At 42.6% G+C, this 21,452-nt stretch overlaps 1 protein-coding gene across 4 annotated transcripts; it reads right to left on the bottom strand.

The window, feature by feature from the left end:
* Positions 1 to 8,275: 8,275 nt before the first annotated feature.
* On the bottom strand, positions 8,276 to 20,264 carry LOC310706784 (alpha-1-antitrypsin-like). Of its 4 annotated transcripts, none has more exons than XM_083503029.1 (5): positions 20,200 to 20,264; positions 18,254 to 18,938; positions 13,177 to 13,447; positions 11,171 to 11,318; positions 8,276 to 8,653 (listed from the first exon to the last, which is right to left on the bottom strand). In XM_083503029.1, exons 2-5 carry the CDS (start codon positions 18,918 to 18,920, stop codon positions 8,450 to 8,452), a joined length of 1,290 nt encoding a protein of 429 aa, XP_083359155.1. In that variant the 5' UTR covers positions 18,921 to 18,938; positions 20,200 to 20,264; the 3' UTR covers positions 8,276 to 8,449. The 4 variants fall into 4 exon arrangements, with proteins under 4 accessions (XP_083359155.1, XP_083359153.1, XP_083359152.1 ...); XM_083503027.1 differs by having other exon boundaries at positions 18,254 to 19,544; positions 19,720 to 20,235; XM_083503026.1 differs by having other exon boundaries at positions 18,254 to 19,056; positions 20,200 to 20,231.
* Between the last annotated feature and the right edge of the window lie 1,188 nt (positions 20,265 to 21,452).

Below are 21,452 nucleotides of genomic sequence, written 5' to 3'. Positions count from 1 at the left end.
GGCTGGCAAGAATGTGTTTGCTAAGAGTCTCACAAATCTGATCAGGAAAGCTTTAAACTAGATCCTGAGCAGGAGGCAGACAACAATACAGAAGACAGACGAACACTTAGGACAGGGGATAATGATGGTGCTCCAGAAACCTGATAAAGGGCAGGAAATGACAAGAAGGAAGTAGCTGGAGGGAATGACATGGTTTCAGTTGTCTCTATACCAATGCACAGAGTATGGGAAGTAAGCAAGATGAATAATAATGATATGTAAAGGATGTGTTTAATCGTGAATAAATCTATGACCCAGAGCATGGAAACTAGATTTAGAGTATATGAGTAAAAATAGTAGGTCAATGGCCTCACTGTGGGTGTCTCCTATAGACCCCCAAGCTAGATTGAAGACTTGAATGATTCCTTCCTAAAGCAGATTACCAAACATTACAAAAGGAAAGATATTGTTGTGATGGGAGACTTCAGCTACTCCAATACCTGTCAGGACTCTGCCAAACATGTAAAGGCCAACAAATTCCTCCATTGCCTTGCAGACAATTTCATTTCCCTTATGGTGGAAGACATGACAAGGTCTTGAACCTGGTCCTCATAAACAGAGAGGAACTGACTAAAGATAATATAGTTCACAAGCACCAGAACATCCTTTTGATTGAGGCCATCAATTGCATGGGCTATTCCCTCATGACTTTTTCTTCCTATATAATCATTAATCTGTTTTTCATCCTCTTTGGAATTGGAAAAGTTATTCAAAAAGCCTTCAGCTTAATACATGGTTCTGACATTTTTCAAAAACTGAGGGAGGATTTTCCTTGAACACATTATGAACAAGGCATTCCCTGTGTTCACCCAGGCTTTGTTGCCTGGATGGTGAAGCTTAAAGAAGAGCTGGCGGAATCCTCTGTGGCTCTTAGCCTCCATGATCTGTGACAGGTTAAAAGCAAGTCCCTTGTAAATCAGTCTAGGGGTCTGAGATTTAGCCCCAAGGCTGAGCGTTACAAACAAACTCAAGGTTGTTGTTTTTTCAAATAAACAAACTGTATTAAAGATACACACACACTTTATATTTTACTACATAGAAAAACTATTATATTTGTCCATATTTACATTATATGTATATTTTGCAAATTCAACAAGCAATTTCCATTCATCCTTAAAACCTTCTCCCCCCACTCTGTCACTCAATGAATGATTCCCCCCTTTATTAGGCTAACTTGGAATTATTCAATGAAGCTGTAGCTTCAATTTCCCCTTCATCCAACATATTTATGTAAGGCAATGTTTCCACTTTAATTTTAATTGTATAGCACCTACGCCCATATCAAAAAATATACTAAAAGATATACCCCACGTATATCATTTCTTTAGTCTCCCAGTCAGAAAACATAATTCATGATTATTTTTTGCAGGGACACTGGTGAGAGATCTATGAAAAAAAGTATTTGATTTTCGTTCCCAGTTTTGCAAATTCTGGTTTATCTCTAGCTGTTCTTAATATGAAATCTTTTGAATTATTCAAGAAAGTCATTAGCACATCTCTATTCAAGTCCTTTCTTTTAGCATATGCTGGATTTATTCAATGTGCATTCCTTACTTAGATATCATAAAAACCAGCACCTGCCAAAGTTGCAAGTGAATCACCCCAAAAGCCCGTCAAATCATCCTCTTTAGCTTTTCCCACTATCCTAATTTACAAATTTGGTTTCCTGCTCTCCCCCCCCCCCCGATATTTTAACCTGCTCTTATAAATATTAAGCAGGCCTCTGCCACTATTTCTTAATCATTGATATGCCCCAAATGCCCATTTTCATAATTAACCATTAATCAGAACAAACAAGGATATTCCAAGGAAAGCAGAGAACCAAAATCTGATGCAATTTGTTTTTGGCCTGCTAGTGTGTCCCTTCATTTTGCCCATTGAGGCCATGAGGTAATGGCAGATTGAAAAGCTTTGAGCAAGGGACAGTGAACCAGTTCCTTGTGATCAGGGGTCAGCAAACTTTTTCAGCAGGGGGCCAGTCCACTGTCCCTCAGACCTTGAGGGGTGCCAGACTATATTTGGGGGGGGAATAAAAAAAACGAATGAACTCCTATGCCCCACAAATAACCCAGAGATGCATTGTAAATAAAAGGACACATTCTACTCATGTAAAAACACGCTGATTCTCAGACTGTCCATGGGTCGGATTTAGAAGGAGATTGGGTCGGATCTGGCTCTTGGGCCTTAGTTTGCCTACCCATGCTCTAGATGTTGTGGGAGTACAACTTCCACCATCCCTGACCACGAACTGTGCTATATTGAGCTGAGGGATGCTGGGATCCAATAGCATCAGGAAGGTTTCCCTATACTGATTAGGCAAATGTGTCATGAAGGCTGGCAACATCAACCTCACCAAGTGAGATTCCCTAGTGGGCAACTGCAGTGCCTGGAGACTTTTAGCTTACCGTACTCTTAAGACATAATATTAGTACAGATGAAAGTTTAGGCAACAAAATATTGCTTTGGTGTGGTACGCTGGTTTGACATAATCTGATAGGAAGTGCCTACAGAGGGTGGTGAATACAGCACAAGATATTATGGGCTGTCCTGTGAATCCGCTGGATGAAATAGCGGAAGGACATTGCCTCAGGAGAGTGAGGAAAATTCTCAGGGATGATTTACATCCTGGCCGGCACTTTCTTGATCTCCTGCCCTCAGGCAGAAGATATAGAAGCATGATTAGTCGCACCAACAGGGTAAAGAACAGCTTCTATTGTGGGCTATTAGGCTGCTGAATGAAAAGATAACAACAGGGCAACTGACTTTTGGGTTTGGTGGGTATGCATCAGTAAACAAGGGGAATTAAGACTAAGAGACCTGAGTGGGGGGTGCTCGTGTAATCTCACTGTATACAAGTTACAGATAGGTAGCCGTGTTGGTCTGCCATAGTCAAAATAAAAAAATTCCTTCCAGTAGCACCTTAAAGACCAACTAAGTTAGTTCTTGGTATGAGCTTTCGTGTGCATATCATGTGTATCTGAAGAAGTGTGCATGCGCACGAAAGCTCATACCAAGAACTAACTTAGTTGGTCTTTAAGGTGCTACTGGAAGGAATTTTTTTTATTTTGTATACAAGTTGTACAAGTGACAATAAAGTATTTCAATTTCAATTATATGAGTTTGGGCAGTCATTTGCTTCATAAATCCAGTACAGCTACCATGAAGGGCTAGCTGAAATGCCCCCTACCATTTTGACATACTATTTCTGGTCTGTGCCCTTTGGAAAGGAAATAATCTGTTTTCTGGATGGAGGGAAGCTGCATTGGTGCTGTATCTTCCTTGCCTTAACATTTCATAAAGCCACCATTATTTCCACCCCAATGATTTGCTGGAGTTATGCATTGTCTGCCCTATCATTTTCCTGTTGTTTAGGGAGAGAGCTATTTCACAAGTTAATGCAATAGCATATCTCCATGACTCTCAGAATCCTTATGATGTCCTGGGACATGGTGACAGTCAACTTGGAGAACACTCAGTAGTAAGGAGAGGTGGATTAAGGCCTTCAGTGGGATCAGTAACTATTTTTCCAAAAAGAAAATAGCCTGCAGACAGTAAGGCAATTATTTTTAATCAAATTATCCTGTTCAACTCTGTTTAAAGGACAGGTTTTGTTAAAGAATTGATTCCACTGGAAATGACTGGGACTGTCGAAACGGTGGATTAGGCTTGTAAATCACACAACATGATTCATCCATGGAGCTTGTGAATAGCATAACAAGACATTCCAAAAGTTAGCTGCGCAGGTTTGTATAGGTTTTGTACAGAACAATGACATTTTGATAAAATTTCAATTTTTTTAAAGAAGCTACTATTAAATTATTTCATATATCAAATGTCTTTGTTTTTATGTTTAAGTTTGCAAGCTTCTTAACTTGCATTTTAGAGTAATCATAATGCATTTAATAAAATATTCATTCAAAATATATGTTTGCATCATTAACAAATCATCTTCCTGAAGGCAAAAACTATTTCATTTTATTTTAGAGAATTGGGTGAAGGGTTTGACTCCCCCCCCCAACCAGGAAACCGCCAGTGTAGTGTAGTGGTTAAGAGCGGTGGACTCGTGATCTGGTGAACTGGGTTCGATTCCCCACTCCTCCACATGCAGCTGCTGGGCGACCTTGGGCTAGTCACACTTCCCTGAAGTCTCTCAGCCTCACTCACCTCACAGAGTGTTTGTTGTGGGGGAGGAAGGGAAAGGAGATTGTTAGCCGCTTTGAGACTCCTTAAGGGGAGTGAAAGGCGGGATATCAAGTCCAAACTCCTCCTCCTCTTCCTCTTCTAGTATTGCCCTTTTTTACATTTCTATGCATTGGTATGCATTAGAACATATCAATAGAGTTCTGCCATTGACTCCAGTAGGATCTGAATTATACTATGTCTGTCCCATTTTTACTTACCTTGCCCAACACCCAGCACATATAGTTCACCTTTCTTGTGAATAGTGCAGTTGAATAAATATGTCACATTTTAGAAGCTGGATGTAACGTTTTTAAAAAACAGTGAGTCTGCATTAGTGCCCAGTCCTTTAGTATAACACAAGGAAAATCCAGTTTGTGCTTTAGACACATACTCATTAATGTCCAGTGTTGGCAACGGGCCACATTTTGCAGAACTTTTGAGCTTCCAGTTTGGGGTTAAATGTGCCCTACTCTGGTTGGGACAAATTCCCATGAAAACATGCATTCTGTGATATTGCATCCCAAATGGTGATCTCTGCAGAATAAAAAAGTATCCAGTCCAATCAACAAAAAATGTTGTTGTTGGTTAATATTTTTGTTATGTGTGTGCTTGAGATAATTGGTGATTCTGACTGTCGTGTATTGCATCCCTGATTTTGTGATAAAACAAAGTCAGTGAGAAGGGATAGGAAGGTGGGGGAAGAGGGGAAGTGGAACTGTCCTGTTCCCATGCATAGATTTCAATAAAACATAAAGAGGAAAAGAAAAATGCGTATCATACTTACAGAATCTCCAACTGATTTTAGGGGCTATGTGATTCCTTGCTTAGTTATGCATCAGACTTATATAATACTTAGTCTTCAGCATTAACCATTAAGCAGAACAAACATGGATTATCAAAGGGACAGAGAGCAAAATGTGAAGCAATGGGTTTTCAAGTGGTCTCTAGACTTTGCACAATGGTATCAGCAGCCAAGATAAGGGATCATATGCATGGCCCCAAACATTATAGCCTCAAGTCATTTTGTGGCCCCATGTCTTCTCTCATATTCTCCCAAATTTTCACAGATGGAAATAGTCACATTTCCGCATCTCTTTAGGTTTCAGGTGAGGGTGTCAGGATCCTCAGGCCTCTCTGTCTGGGCCCCCAAACTCTCTCCATACTTTTCTCCCCAGTATGCGCCTCTCACTGGCTGTTGTCTTCCCCTTGAGTGTTTTTGCTTGGCTAGAATGTGTCAATGAACTCTGATAATTCATCCTGTTCTTCTAGATGGAGGTCAGAGCGGGGTGTAGAACCTAGCCTACTATATAAAGGTAATTATATTTATTCACTTTTGCCCCTGCTCTTACCCACTACTGGAAGGTGAAAAAGGTTCCTGCACCCTGTTTAAAAGGTTGTCTCTTTTTAGATAGTTTTTCAAAAAAATACTAACATAAGAAAGTCTGCTGAATCAGTTCAATGGCCCATTCTACTAGCAGTGGCCAACAAGATGCTTGTGGGAGCTCCAAGCAGGACATAACAGCACTCGCCCCCATTGTGATTCACAGCAACTGGCATTCAGAATCATGCAGTCTCCAACTCTGAGGGTAGAACCTAGACATCAGGGCTACTATCTTCACATAGAATCATAGAATCATAGAGTTGGAAGAGACCACAAGGGCCATCGAGTCCAACCCCCTGCCAAGCAGGAAACACCATCAGAGCACTCCTGACATATGGTTGTCAAGCCTCTGCTTAAAGACCTCCAAAGTAGGAGACTCCACCACACTCCTTGGCAGCAAATTCCACTGTCGAACAGCTCTTACTGTCAGGAAGTTCTTCCTAATGTTTAGGTGGAATCTTCTTTCTTGTACTTTGGATCTATTGCTCCGTGTCCGCTTCTCTGGAGCAGCAGAAAACAACCTTTCTCCCTCCTCTATGTGACATCCTTTTATATATTTGAACATGGCTATCATATCACCCCTTAACCTCCTCTTCCACAAATTTGTGTATTCCTCTTTCAAAGCCACCAAGTTAGTGGCCGTCACTACTTCTTGTGAGAGCAAAATCGCCAGCAAAATATTTGGGTGAAATCAGGCCACAAGAGATGTAAGAGGCACGTAACTTGGCCCTGAATACGGTGACCGGCTATGCCATACCAAGGTCATGCAACAGTAATATATAAAGGGTGGGAGGGTGGGGAAGCCAACAGAAAGTGTCTGCAGAGCAAACCATGTGCCTATGTAATATACCGAAGAGGCAGGCTAGGCCCACCCCCTGGTGGTCTATGCTCACTCATGATTTGCTGATTAGGCGAGTGGGCAGGACCAATTACCCAGGCAGCAAATTCAGCCCAGAAGCTTCCTTTGCTGCCTGGGAAACAAGTCCTTGGGATTTCCCATATCGGATCCTGGCACATGGGAAGGAGGGGTTTGCCCAGAGGCATAGCAAGGTCAGGTGGTACCCGGTACTGATTTTTTTTTTGTCACTCCCCCCTCCACATTGACGGCTCGGGGTAGGCTTGGGAGTCACTGGTGGGCGGTGTGCCAAATGTCACCCCCGGGTGTGCTGCCCACCCGCAACTCCCAAGTCTCCCCTGAGCTGTCAAAACAAAGGGGGAAGGGGGGAAGGCCACCAGCAAAGCGGCACAGCTCCCCCTTCCCCCAATGGCTCCAGGTAGGCTTGGGAGTCGTGGGCGGGCAGCATGTCAAATGTCACCCCCCTCAGCGATGACACCCAGGGTGGTCTGCCCCCACCACACACCCCTTCCTACGCCTCTGGGGATGCCAGCCCTCAATGGCACCCACAAGAGAGGCTGAGTGGACATGTGAGAATGAAATCAGCAGCAAAATATTTGACTGTTATCTACCCAAGAGCTTTCCAGAGCTGTCTCTTGTTTCTGTGCTGTATTGCTTTCCAAATCTGACTTTTCTGCTTTAGGCTTTCTCTTTTAGACATAACATTAACTTGTAAATTGTGGTTGCTGGGACTGCTCAGTTCTCTTGGTGGCTTGCACACCCCAGTGGTGCAACTAGAGCTGGACCTTGGGCCTGAAGTCCCAAATGACACCCCCCCCCAAGAGTACAGTAGTGAACAGGCCTAGCATCAGCACCTGGGCCAAACGGGTATGTCAAGGTCCACAGAAGCTGGTTCCCCAACATAGTGGTGGATAATATTAGGAGAATGTTCTGAAAAGTGGCCTACTCAGAAAAACCTCAGAAATGTTCTCGGGGGGGGGGGAGAGAAGGCTTCGGAGTAGTTTAACAATCAATCTGTGTCCCCAGGGCATTCTGGGAATTGTAACTCTGTGAGCGGAATGGGGTCTCCTGATGTCAGGGACTGGCTGGATGAGGAAGAGTGTTGGGAGCCACCTGCCCATGAGCCCCCAGGCAGGGCACAGAAGATGATGACTTCTCTTGGGGTGCTAGTCTACTTGCCACATTTTGCGGTTGTTGCCTTCTTATCACACATTTACTTACTAACGTGTCCTGATTGCATTCTGCTTGCTTTGTCCAATGGAAGAAAAATGAGAGTCACTAAGAATCATACCTGATTCTCCTGGCCTAGTGCCATCCATTTATCTCCATAGAGAAATTCTTATGATAGGGGCATGGAAGGCTTCCCAGTTTTAGTTTGTTTCCCCCTGCAGAACCCCAATATCTACCAACCAGAGCCCTATGTAAAAGAGATGCAGTTAGAATTAAAGAACACAGGATGCCTCTGAGCACCTTCTGAGTTGGTTTGAATTTATTTTCAGAACCAGAACTGAACTGAGGTTATTATCGTTTCATACACAAGTCCACTTCTGGTTAGCTTTTCCCCTCATTTCAGCAGCCTACTTTACCTGGGCAAACTCATTTTGTTGTTGCCGTTCAAAGAACTGGGAGGCAGAAACTCTCCTGCAAATCTACTGGCTGATTGTGATCTACCATCTGCTCAGCCTTCATTTAGGGACTTGATTTTCTAAAATGGGATTTAGGAGGTCACCTAGGGATTTGTGGGCCCCTTTCAAGGACAGAAACATATTGCAGATTCAAAAGGGTGGAGCATGAAGTGAACCCACAATATCACAATGTTTTAAAATCATTTTATTATAAAATGGCTTTGAAGTCAGTCGTCTTCTTATTCATCCCAGAGACAACTGGTTATGGGCACCACCAGGACTGGGCTAAGAAAATGCAAAGCGGGAAATCCAGTTTTTTAATTTCCTAAAAAGGCTGTACTCGTAATACTCTGGCTCTTCTAATAGTCATTGCACGGTAGGGTTGATGATCTTCCCCAGGAAGAGAATGCTCGGTGTTGCCTTATCTAAAATAATCAACAGGAAGGGTCTGTTGAAACTGATAGTAAGTACAGGTTGAAATGGAGCGGAACGGAACATAAACTCTATCGTGGTGACTGCCGCTGCCTCAGTGCCACTCTCGTTAACATCCAGCACAGTCTTGTGAATGGCCTGTGAGGAAAGAACAACATATCATTGTCTGCAGGTCACATATGGACACCCTTGTGATGATCACTGTTCTCATACTGAGGATCTTTTTCTTTTTAAAATAGTATTTATTAAGGTTTTAAGTTTACAAAAAGGCAAAAGAAAAAACACCAAATTAAACAATGACAAAACAACACATCACAATAAAAAAACAGAAAAATAGAAACAATTAAAAACAAAAGAAAAAACAAATCAAGCCTTCCCATAACTTATCTTTCATTTGCTTGTTTCCCTGACCTCCTCAAACCTCCCTTTTTTGTATTCTAAATCACTCATACTGAGGATCTTTCCATTAGACCTCCCTGAAGCAGCTGTTCTGTCTACTGTAATTCTTTCTCTGTGATAGCTTGTCCACAATGACCTTCAAATCCAAGAGGGTGTTTGCTCTTTTAGCTAAAGCAGGGGTTACCAACCTGGAGGGGCGGGTGAGGGCGGCGTGAGCACATTCACAAACAGGAGAAAATGTCCTGGGCACCATGCCAACACTACAAACAAGCACATACTGCAACCTAAGTCCCTTCTGCACTGTACATTGAAAGTGGTGCTGTGGCACTTTAAGCAATCATGGCTTCCCCCAAGGAATCCTGGGGGTACCTTGTCCAGGGTGCTAAGAGTTCTTAGGAGACCCCTTTTCTGTTCACAGAGCTACAATTCACAGAGTTCCCCGGGAAGGGGGGTTGAATGTTAAACTGCTCTGGCTATTGTAGCTCTCTGAGGAGAAATGGGGTCTTCTAAATGTCTCCACAGTCCACAAGAATATGGTGCGTCCCAAAATATACTGCGCTGTCAAAAGTCAGGGTAAAGAAGTGTGTCTTCAGCACATGATGGGGAATACAAAACAAAGACACACCTTTGTGGAGAGGGAATTCCGCAAGCTGCTGCAGAGAATGCTGTCTCCCAGGCCCTCATTCCCTGAATTCTGAGGGCATTTGATCTGAACTGATTTTATAATGAAATGATTTTAGAATGTTGTATTATTTTACTGTTGTTAGCCGCTCTGAGCCCGGCTTCAGCTGGGGAGGGCGGGATATAAATAAATTATTATTATTATTATTATTATTATTATTATTATTATTATTATTATTATTACTACCACCAGGAGGATCTCCCTTGCTAGTCTTAGCACCCAAGGGGGGCTGTAGAGAAGGAGAAGGTATTTCAGACCTTTGGGATTTAAGTCATTTAGGGCTTTGAACATTAATGCAAGCACCTTGAATTTGCTCTGGATGCAATCTGGCAGCCAGGTAGGTGGTTAAAAATGTGGGTTTATGCCGGTTCTAGTTGGAACCCCAGCTCGTAATCTGGCCACTGCATTTTGGATCAGCTGAAGTTTCCAAGTCATTTTCAGGGGCTGCCTCACAAAGCAGAGATTGCAATAATGCATTCTGGAAGTTACCAGAGCAGGGAGTACCATGGCTGAGTCATCTCTGTCCAAAAGGGACTATATAGCAGGAAACAGGCACTCCTAACCACTGAGGCCAATGAACTTTCAGGGACTGTGTGGATCAATTTGTACCCCCAGCGGTGGACCTGCTCCTTCAAGGGGGAGTGTAGCACTTTTGCCTATGCATTTTTATGCCGTATTCACTGGTTTTATTTGAATTGCAGTTTGAATTGTTTCAGTGTTCTCTTTTGTTCAGTGCCCAGATAACCTTGATGTACCATCCAATCAACATTTAACCATGAGACTCCTGGAAGAATACATTCTTCAGGTGTCAGTCTAAAGACAAACCAATGTCACTGAAGGCTCAACCACATTTCCCGTCACTCCATGCTTTCTACGCACAGGTTTGGGTTTCCCAGATTTGTTTTTGTGGGTGGTTTTCTTTTGGTCCCAGCATTTCCCCCAGGAAAACCCACCTTTTACTGCTGAATCAGAGCAAATGACAATGCTTGAAAACCTGATTGCCATTTGCTCAAATTCAGCAGTAAAACAAGGGTTCTCCTGGAGAAAGCACAGGGAATAATAATAATAATAATAATAATAATAATAATAATAATAATGATAATAATAATAATAATACATCTCTGCTCAGACCTGGAAAGCCAGGACCCATGCCTAGAAATGCAGCACAAAAGGAAGTGTGGCAGAGTCTAGATTTAAGGCACAATCAATGCAAATTTAAAGCACATGACTTTCCACAGGGCGTTCTGGGAACTGTAGTTTGTCAAGGGTTCTGGGAATTGTAAGTCTGTGGAGGCGAAATTCCAGCTTCCAGGATTCTTTGAGGGAAGCATGTGCTTTAAATGTGCACTGAATTCACTTTAAGTGTATGGTGTGGATCTGTGATTCACATTTTGCAACGTTTTCATGGCTTCCTGCAAATGAGAAAAATATCAACAAAAAGAGTTCCTTCTCAGATGTTCTTCACGTGCTTCTGAGAAATTATTGGAGGTAATGTTGTCCTCTTTTAATCGAGGACCAAATGACTGAGCATGAAGGTTTAAAGAAGCACTTGATCAAAGAGAGAAAGCACTTACTTTGGAAACCATCAGGTCACGTTCTCCGGTAATGCCAGACAGATCAGCAGCGTCATTAAAGACGTCTTGCACACCCATCTTCTGTAATAAGTCTTTGACATCATAGGATGCAGAAATTGAAAATTTGGGGATGAAAAGACGTACATTGCTGATGAAGAAAAAGAATCCGTATGTTATTTCACTGGTGTTCAGCTGTTGAGTCATGACCCACACAGTGACATTCCCTGGCCTTGATACACATTCAAGCTTGGAAAAGGGCCCCTGTGCATAGGAAGGGTCTCTTGAAGCCTCTTAAAGGGCCACTGTTTCTCCACTCCAAGTCCTCCCAGGCCACAATACATTGCTTTAGTAGAGGGCGTTAGGAACTGGATCTACCTTGCAGGCCAGATCCTGACCTCCAGAAACTGCAATGTGCCATTTTGACAGGTGTGTGGGACTGATATCGCCATAATGTCCGCTGAAATCAAATCACGGCGGCAAATTCTCAGGGGTTTGCAAGTGCTGGTGATCAGCTGATTGGCAGCACCTGCAAACCACAGTTATTATGCCAAGGTGCTGTGTCATAACCTGCCCCACAACTAACATCATATATAATGCCTTGTGGGGGCAGGTGAATGTGGTTGAGGGAGAGATGAACTAATAGGACAAATTAGGACCCCTACTGGGCTCCATTAGGCCCATGGGATGGAGATTTCTCACTGCTTTTTTAATGGGCTCCTCAGATTCAGAGGACTCACTCCCAGGGAAGCTCCCTGAAATATACTCAGAGTCGCAAAGTGATTTCATGCTCTTTATTCAGCTCATAGTGGTGAGGAGGAATGAATGTGAGTCCCCTCAAAGTATCTGCTTTATATACATTATTTACACAATGGGCTGCACATGATTGGTTAATTCTGGAATTCTACTGTAAGCCAATCAGGTTGTGGATTCACTTATATCTGGAGCATGATTGGGTGGTTCCTGCCAACCAATCATACTGCTGCATTGTTCTTGGACCAATCAGACTGCTGCATTCTGAATCCTATTGTTCTAGGACCAATCAGACTGCTGCAATTTGGATCCTATTGTTCTAGGACCAATCAGACTGCTGCCGTTTGGATCCTATTCAACTCAGTACATAACACTCCCATTGCCTCACACCTTGGGAGCCTATGGCTCGAAAACAGGTAGCTCATCTGGCAGATTGGAACCATCAGTGTCAGGGACTGGGTAGAGAGGGAATGATGGAGACTGCGTCCCCATCCTGACCCTTCTAGGGAAGAGGAAGAGGAAGACAGTATAGATTTACAACAGGGGTTTGCTGGGGGTCACAGCTCAGAGGCAGATGAGGGGGAAAGTTGGGAAATAATGGGAGAGGAGAAGGAGGAGGCAGAAGCAGAAAGGCAGCTGGCTGACACAGTGCCATCAGAAAGCATCCCAGACCCTCCATCTCCCAGAACCTGGCCATAAAAGTAGGAGAACAAAGAGCTCAAAGGCAGAGGGCACGTAGCAGCACCCATAGACGCGATGAAGGAGGAAGTGGGAGAGACAGGGGGTGGGGTGGAGATTCACTCGGGACAATGCCCTTATCCAAGAGGCTGGGTTCTATAGCCTCTCACTGTAAGTACTGAAATGAAAAGGGATGGCAAGAAACCTTTTCTTGTCTTTATACTTTCCTGGGCAAACAGCCAAGAGCCACTGGCAGCATCCTGACATGAGCCCTACTGTTTGCCTCTGCATAGTTCCATCCTTATTTCAGACATTGTGGCCTATCGGTACATCACAATGTTTAGCTGGTGATATGTCACAATGTTGAAAACCAGATATCGGCCAGCCTGAACCCACATCTAGATAAACCTGAGGTTAGGGGGCTGACAGCAGTAGCTGAGGTTAGGTCTATGGGGTGTCCTTACCAGTGGCCCCCTGAAACTGGTATATATATATATATCTGGTATCCTTTTAAAACAAAAAGCTTCAACTCTTCGAATTAGCAGCATTTGAAGAAACGGTGCAGAGAAAAGACTTACTCTGTTTTAAAAGATGCTATCCATTTAGACAGACTTTCTTTTACCAATGCACCTTCCACATGCTCCAGTTTTCCTTCGTCAGGCAGAATGAAGAAAGACGTGGCATCTCCTTTGTATGGAATCTCCACCACCCAGCAAGACAAGTCTTCATCATGGAGGTATTTGTAGTAGCCTTTTCGATACATCAGGCTGGCTTTCACCGTAGTGTTTGCATCCACAAAGAAGTCTTTTTCCCGGATCATGTGAGTGTCAAAAGGGTGTTGCCAGTAAGCTTGGAAGAAAAGGATTAAGCAAAAGAGTTGCATGATTTTTAATTCCCTCCAAAGGCAACTTTGTGTGCAATAGGTAAGTATTTCATCATGTAAGTACAGGAAATGCAAGAGGCATAGAAGTGAGTGATTAAAAATATATATCCTAAAACCTAGACAAAATACCGTATTTTTTGCTCTATAAGACTCCCTTTTTCCCTCCTAAAAAGTAAGGGGAAATGTGTGTGCGTCTTATGGAGCGAATGCAGGCTGCACAGCTATCCCAGAAGCCAGAACAGCAAGAGGGATTGCTGCTTTCACTGAGCAGCAATCCCTCTTGCTGTTCTGGCTTCTGAGATTCCGAATATTTTTTTTCTTGTTTTCCTCCTCCAAAACTTAGGTGTGTCTTGTGGTCTGGTGCGTCTTATAGAGTGAAAAATACATATGTATGAAGAACTAGGAGATAAATTAACGAGTTGGTTACAATTCCATCAAATTAATGCACTGTGGACAGAAGATAACAAGATCGGGATAAACGAAAAAAAATCAAGATTCCAGATAGAAATACTGGAAGGAAATTCAAAACTCTTATCAAAAATGTATAATCAACTGTTAGAATGGGATACTAAGGACGAGGAAATAAAAGAAGTTATGGTGAAATGGGTGATAGATCTGGGATATAATTTGGAATACGATAGTTGGATTAAGCTCTGGAATAAAGATATGAAGTTCACTGCTTGTGTTGCCTTAAGAGAAAACATGGAAAAAATGATGTACAGATGGTACATCACCCCTGTAAAATTAGGAAAAATCTATAAGAATGGAGATAAAATTGCTGGAGGTGTAAAAACAAGGAAGGTAGTTTTTACCACATGTGGTGGACTTGTGAAAAAATTAAGAACTTCTGGGAGCTCATTTATAATGAACTAAAAAAAATGTTTAAATATACTTTTGTTTAAAAACCTGAAATTTTCTTCTGGGAATGATTGGCAATGAAATTAAGAAAGAGGACCAGACCTTATTCCAGTACGCAACAACAGCTGCTAGTATTTTAATCGCCCAAAACTGGAAATCAATCAATATCCCAACAGTAAGAGATTGGCAAAGTAAATTATTTGAATATTCAGAATTGGCAAAATTAACACAAAAAAATCAGAGACCAGAAAGAAACAAAGTTTATTAAAGAATGGAATAAATTCATAACCTATAATGAAGTAGATTTAAAAAATCCAAAGATCACAGTAGGCTTAATCTAACCCTTCAACATACAAAAGTTTTAAAGAAATGTGTGTGTGTCTTATGGAGCGAATGCAGGCTGCACAGCTATCCCAGAAGCCAGAACAGCAAGAGGGATTGCTGCTTTCACTGAGCAGCGGAAAAAATGTATTACATAACCCAAAACTGAAGTGGAGGGAAGTCAATAACTTACATGTTTGTCTTTGTTGTTTTTTTGTTTTCTTATAATTAAGTTATGTTGTTCTTATTATTGTTTTTTCCCGTGAATAATTTATTTTCTGTACATATGTGTGTATATGTGTGTATGAAAATTAATAAAGAGAAATTAAAAAAAAAATAGAGTGAAAAATACGTAACTGTAGTGGCTGCTTGCAAAACAGTACACAAAATAGTGAAAATGTCAATGGGACACAGTGGAATACTCACAGAGTAAGTTCGTTTGCCCTCCTGGGGCAGGTGGCCCTCCTGGGGTCGGCGGGCACTGTGTCTCCCCTATGAACTGGCCTATTGCCAGCCAGATTGTACTCCTGCCACCAAATTGGCCAATGGTGGCAGTGATGCATGGGGCATCACCTGGCCATGGTGCCAATGACCAGTAGTAGCACTTGGTACCATGCCCAGGGGAAGGATAAATATCAAGCCAGCAGGGTCTTTTGGCCTCTCTCTCTGTGCCAGTTCTCCCGCCCACCCTCCCTCAGATTAGGGTTGGTGTTTTTTTACCAGTGGTACGACCTTGCTATGGACAAAGTCGGTCGCTAGATTCAGGGCCCAGTCAGGAATTTATTTCCACCTGGCAAACTGGCTCCATCATTTGGGTTTTTGGCTGCCTCATAGCAATTGTCACAACTTTGTAAGGTGGTTAGGCATTGGGTAAACCTAGACTTGGTTGGAGGGGAGGTTATAGCCTCTGTCTGCCCCTCCATGAGTAAGGAGATCCTGTTAAAAGGCAGCTCCTGTACGATGCCCAGATGGGAGCTAGGGCCATCCCACTTTTCCAATGCGGACCACCGGCTTCACCCTCTTGGCGGACGGGCGGGAGTGTCATGCGCCATTGCTTACCTCAATGCCTATGGCCAAACCTTTCGTATCTGTAACCAATAAAGTTGTGGCCTTACTTGATCCCAAAAACCCAATAAGCTGTGTGTTGTCTAGTTATTTGCACCTTAGGGAACAGGGTGGTCATGGGGCCTTGCCATGCAAAGGGATGAAGCTTCTACCAAAAGAGTCTCTTGTCCTCCTCTCTGACTTTGAGCTAATCGTTATGTTGAACCTTTTAGCATGTTTTCTTTTTTTTCTTTTCAACTGCTCACGTTGACTGGAAGCTTGCTCTTCTTAACAAATTAAAATTTGACATTCCATGGCAGGCTGCAATTTCATTGGCGCTATACTCTGCTCTAAAACCCAACTACAAACACAAAAATTTGAGATCTCCACTACCCTTCTCTGTTGTTTCAGGAACAACATTTTTTTTCAAAAAGGCATAAGCGGACAGGCCATTGGTCTGATCCAACTGGCTTTTCTATCTAGTCCATCATCCTGTTCTCACAGTGCCTATGGGAAACACACAAGAAAGATGTGAGCACAACAGCTCTTGCGAGTTTTAGATGAATGAGTATTTATCAGAGCCTTAAAAAGTTGCCATCGTTACATGTTTGTATGCCCACCTAACAGGGATATATATCTGCAACATTGCGTTTCAGGTCCCACTTATTCCCTTTAATAGTGATGTCAGCTGGTTGAATGCCTATCAGCTTGGAAAAAAAATGATCACAAAATGGAAGCAACAGGAAAGGTGGTTTTTAAATATTTGGGGAGGACCTCCTAGGTATACAGAAATGTGGTTATTTTTTTAAAAAAATAAAAATAAAACATTGTCTTTTTAAAAAAATTAAAGCTACATAAATTGCCTGAGAAGAACTTGTGACAAAAGGTTCCTTTCAGAAGATCAATGGTACTCCAGTCCACAGAGAAAGGGAGAGGAGCCAGGCAGATTCTAGCCCTCTTCAGATATTATAATGGTGGAAGGGCAAAAAAAGTAGAAAAGAGCTGTAGGGCCAGAGCTTTAGCCCTGTCCCTACTGTCATGTGGGTGCTTTCTGTTTCCTTGTCTTCTAGTGTAACTTGTGGAGCAGAAAGGCGGCTTGCATGATTAAGGACCTTGGAAGATCAGTTTAATCACAGTGAGAGAGTCCACTGGATGACAAAAGTAAGCCTCAAGATGCAGCCACTCAGCACTTTTCTACTCAAGTTTCCCCTCATGACTGCAATGTGCACTGTAAATTTAAAGCAATATCATGCCACTTTAAACAGTTCTAGCTTCCTCCAAGACATCCTGGGAGTTGGAGTTTAAGAGGCCCCTATTCCCCTCACAGAGTTCCCTGGGAAAAGAGATTGACTGTAAAAGCACTCTGGGAATTGTAGCTCTGTGAGAGGAATAGCACCCTTAAAGTACAGTTCTCAGGAAGCTTTGGGGGAAGCCAGGACTGTTTAAAGTGGTATGATCGTACTTTATACGCATAGTGCTCAGGAATGAGAACAGCAGGTATGCAGTATTTGGGTAGGTATGCTTATACTAAGTAAGCATCTTGGGTGGGGAACTGGGATTAGGGCTGGAATTTGCATGCCCTAATTTATGAAGATATTAATTTTCTGTGCTGCCTGTCCTGCCAAAGGAGCCCAGGATGGCAAAGAGCAAAGCAGGATGACAATACAATTCAAAAAATAATAATGAATAAGCACATCAAGATAATTAAGAACACATTTAGAACATCTAAAAACATTTACAAACAGTGGCCTATCCTTACAGCTCATAATTTCAAGGTTGCCAGGAGCAGTATCTGTTAGCAATCAAATGCCTGGGTGAACAGGGATATTTTAAAATTTCTTCAGAATGGTAATAATAACATTATTAACACAATGAATGCTAATGCTAATTATAATAGCTCCCACTCACCCCTTGAGTTATTATAGGGAAGTTTCAGGAGGAAGAAAGGAAAATGGAACCATTTCGTCTCTCAAATAAGAAAAGAGGCACATCTTTTCCCTTTTCTCAATTTCCAGCATGGAATGCCCATCTCTGCCATATAACTATAAAGCACTTAGGTTTGGGACTGGCAAACTTCTAATGGTACCCAGCACAGCAGGGGAAGTGTAGGGGGGGCAGAGAGAAAAGGTGTCTCTTTTCCCTTCCCCAGTACTGAAATTCCCTGAACAGCACTGCAAGCGTAAGAACATAGGAGTCTACTGGATGAGGCCAATGGCCCATCTACTGCAGCATTCTGTTCTCACAGTGGCCACCCAGATGCTTGTGGGGAAACCTGCAAGCAGGGCATGAGTTCATAAGCAATCTCCACTCTTGAGGTTTCCAGCAACTGGGATTCATAGCCAATAGCTAGGAGCCATTGAAAGCCACCTCCTCCATGAATTTGTCCCACCATCTTTTAAAGCCATCCAAGATGGTGGTCATTACTGCCTCTAGTGGGAGTGAGTTCCAAGGCTCCTAATTCGGGGCTGACTGGAGCCCTGAACTAGAGCACTCCTCTTAAAGGAAATTTGTGTTGCCAGTCCCTTCAGTTAATTACTCTTCCAACTTACCTTTGAAGAAGATGTAGTTCACAAGAACCAGTATAGTGCTTGGATCGAGGTCCTCAAGCGCATGGGCTATTTTCCCCTGAGTTTTGTTCTGCACGTAATCATTTATCTGCCTTTTAGCCGCTCTGGGAATGGTGAAGTTGGTGAGGAAGCCTTCTGCTTCATAGAAGGTTTTGACATCCTCCAAAAACTTAGGCAGAAACTTCAACGACTGCTCAATGAACAAGGCATTTCCCATCTTCACCTGTGCTTTGTTATCCGGGCGGTGAAGGGCATGGATGAGGTGGCGGAATCCTTTGTGTATCTCATTCTCCTCAGTCACTGACAGGTTAAACGCGAGTCCTTTGTGAATCTGACTTTGGGTTTCCGACTTGGCACCCAGGGTCAGCAGTGCAAAAGCTGCAGAGATGCTGATTGGGGAGAAGAAAATGTTCCTTGAACCCGCGCCTGAAGCTATGTTCCTGTAGAATGCGAATGCAAAGTCAGAGTTACTGGGACCTATCTTAAGATAGCTGGAGGAATCCTGTCTCTGTTCTTCTGAAGAAAGATGTGGATGTTCCAGTAATGTCTTGTCTCCTTGGCTAGCCTGGTCATCGTTGTGTCCTGGGAGTTGATAGCACTGGACTTCAAGACTAATCAGTAACAAGGAGAGGGTGATGACCAGCTTCATTTGGGATTTGTAATTCTGCTGATAATTCCCACACAAGATGTTAAAGGATCAATCCAAAAATGCATGTGTACTCTGCAACAAAGGCGAATTCTGCCCTAGACCTATACATTTATACAACAGAAATAATTCACCTTTCCTGTGAGTGGCGTAAGAAAGAATGTTGTTAGTTTCACTAAATCACATACAGAATAGAGTTTTGATAGAAAATGGTTTCCACATTTGTGTTTTTCAGTGTTTCAATGGTTTGTGTTGTTTTTTTTTTTAAAAAAGTTTATTATTTAAAAATAAAACTGGCACATTCTAACCATGGAATATTTCTCTGTGATACTCTCAAGTTTTCACACTTTTTGAAATTTAACACAGTAATATTAATTTTGACAACTATGTATCTATACCTATATATGCCTGTATCTATGTATATAGTTATTTTCACATATCATTTTGAAATCAACTTTTGAATAGCAAAGACTATTTCATTTTCATTCTTACCTGCTTACCTAAGAATCCTAACTGACTCCCTTTAGGCAACTTTGGTTTATCCCTGCTCTGTCATAAAATTAATGAAATTCTGCCATTAACTTGAATGGGATAGAACTGTGTCAGTAGTTCCAGTTATTTATGCACCTAGCCACACAAGAAGAAGGGGACGACAGAGGATGAGATGGTTGGACAGTGTTCTCGAAGCTACAAACATGAGTCTGACCAAACTGTGGGAGGCAGTGGAAGACAGGAGTGCCTGGCGTGCTCTGGTCCATGGGGTCACGAAGAGTCGGACATGACTAAACGACTAAACAACAACAAGCAACACACAGAACCATGGCCCGAACATGCAGGCACTTGTTTAAGAAGTGTGGCCCGAACATGCAGGCACTTGTTTAAGAAGTGTGCAGTGGTTCCCTTTCCTTTTACATAGCAGAGGAAGATTCTGAAATCTGCCATGTCCATATGGTTTATGGTGCAGCAGTTGACGCTACTGGGCTGCTCTGTACCACCTGTCGTGGAACTTCTGAGCTTCCAGTTTGATGAACCAGTCCTGTAATAGGAGTGGGTGAGATTTCATGCTACCATAACAAGTTGCTGCATCTGAGATTAAGCCCCACTTAGAATATAGCCATTGATCTAGCCTATAAATCCCGATCTGTCTGAATATTAAACAGAGATTGATTTAGATCTGCATGGATGTTAACCCAGAAAAGGAAATGAAATAAACACTGGATATCATAAGCTATGCCAAAACAAGCTAGAGAGAGGAGTGAAAAAGAATGTATAGCTTACTTACAGATCACCAAAAGAATATTGCAGCACCCTTCTGCACTACAATCCTCTTAAACCTGTAATTTATATACCAGGCTTGTACGCAGTATTTATTATTAACCATTAAGCAGAGCAAATATGGGTTGCCAAAGGGAGTCGGGTACAAAATGTGATGCAAGGGATTTGTAGCTTCCGGCCGACCTTTGTGCAATGGTACTACAGGTTGATAAAGAGCTGGATTTTAAATAAATAAGCATGAACTTCCCTGACCAAAGGGATCTCAAGCCACTCGTTTCTGAGTAGTCCAAGCTCATATTGTGGCCATTTATTGTGGCACCCACCACTGCTTGCTCAGAGGCACAGATACCTGACTATATTCCTGGACTAGATGGTCCTCATGGTTCCTTCCAACTCTACAATTCTATGATTCTATATTTCATTATTATTTTAAACCATGTGCAGAGCCTCAGTTGTTGGGCGATCTGAAAATACTATAAATAAGGGATACCTTATTGCACCAGTCTGAATCTCCTCCACTTATAACAATGCCTCAGGAAAGGCAGATTCCCACTCCTCCACTTCCTTGACAGAGCAGCTAACTAAATGATAATGGTATGGGAGTAGAAAATGAAAGGGTTAAAGAGAGCAGGGGTATCTGGAATAATGGACTAAGGGGGAGAGAGAGAGATGTGCAAAGACTCCATAGAGAAGGTGACAAAGTGAGAAACAGGAAAGGGGAAGGCGGGGATAAACACTGAGAGGGAGGAGTCAGGGGAGAGCCCATGGGCTATGGCAGGTAGGGGAAGACCTTTCTCAGCTCATGGGTCACATTTCCTTATGGGCAACCTACAGGGATCACATGCCAGCCGCGGGTTGGACAAAAGTGGGTGGAGTAACAAACATGCCTCTGATCTTTCTACAGTAGGTTACATTCAGTCAAGAGGTTTCTCTATGGTGTTATGTATTGAGTTGAATAGGATCCAAACTGCAGCAGTCTGATTGGTCCTGGAACAATAGGATCCAAATTGCAGCAGTCTGATTGGTCCTAGAACAATAGGATTCAGAATGCAGCAGTCTGATTGGTCCAAGAACAATGCAGCAGTATGATTGGTTGGCAGGAACCACCCAATCATACTCCAGATACAAGTGAATCCACAACCTGATTGGCTTACAGTAGAATTCCAGAATTAACCAATCATGTGCAGCCCATTGTGTAAATAATGTATATAAAGCAGATACTTTGAGGGGACTTTCATTCATTCCTCCTCACCACTATGA

This window comes from Podarcis liolepis (assembly GCF_965112155.1).
Source record: "Podarcis liolepis genome assembly, chromosome: 1".
In the NCBI taxonomy this organism is placed as follows: domain Eukaryota; kingdom Metazoa; phylum Chordata; class Lepidosauria; order Squamata; family Lacertidae; genus Podarcis; species Podarcis liolepis.
Note: the sequence above shows the minus strand (reverse complement) of the source record. Positions and strands in the feature narration are given on the sequence as shown.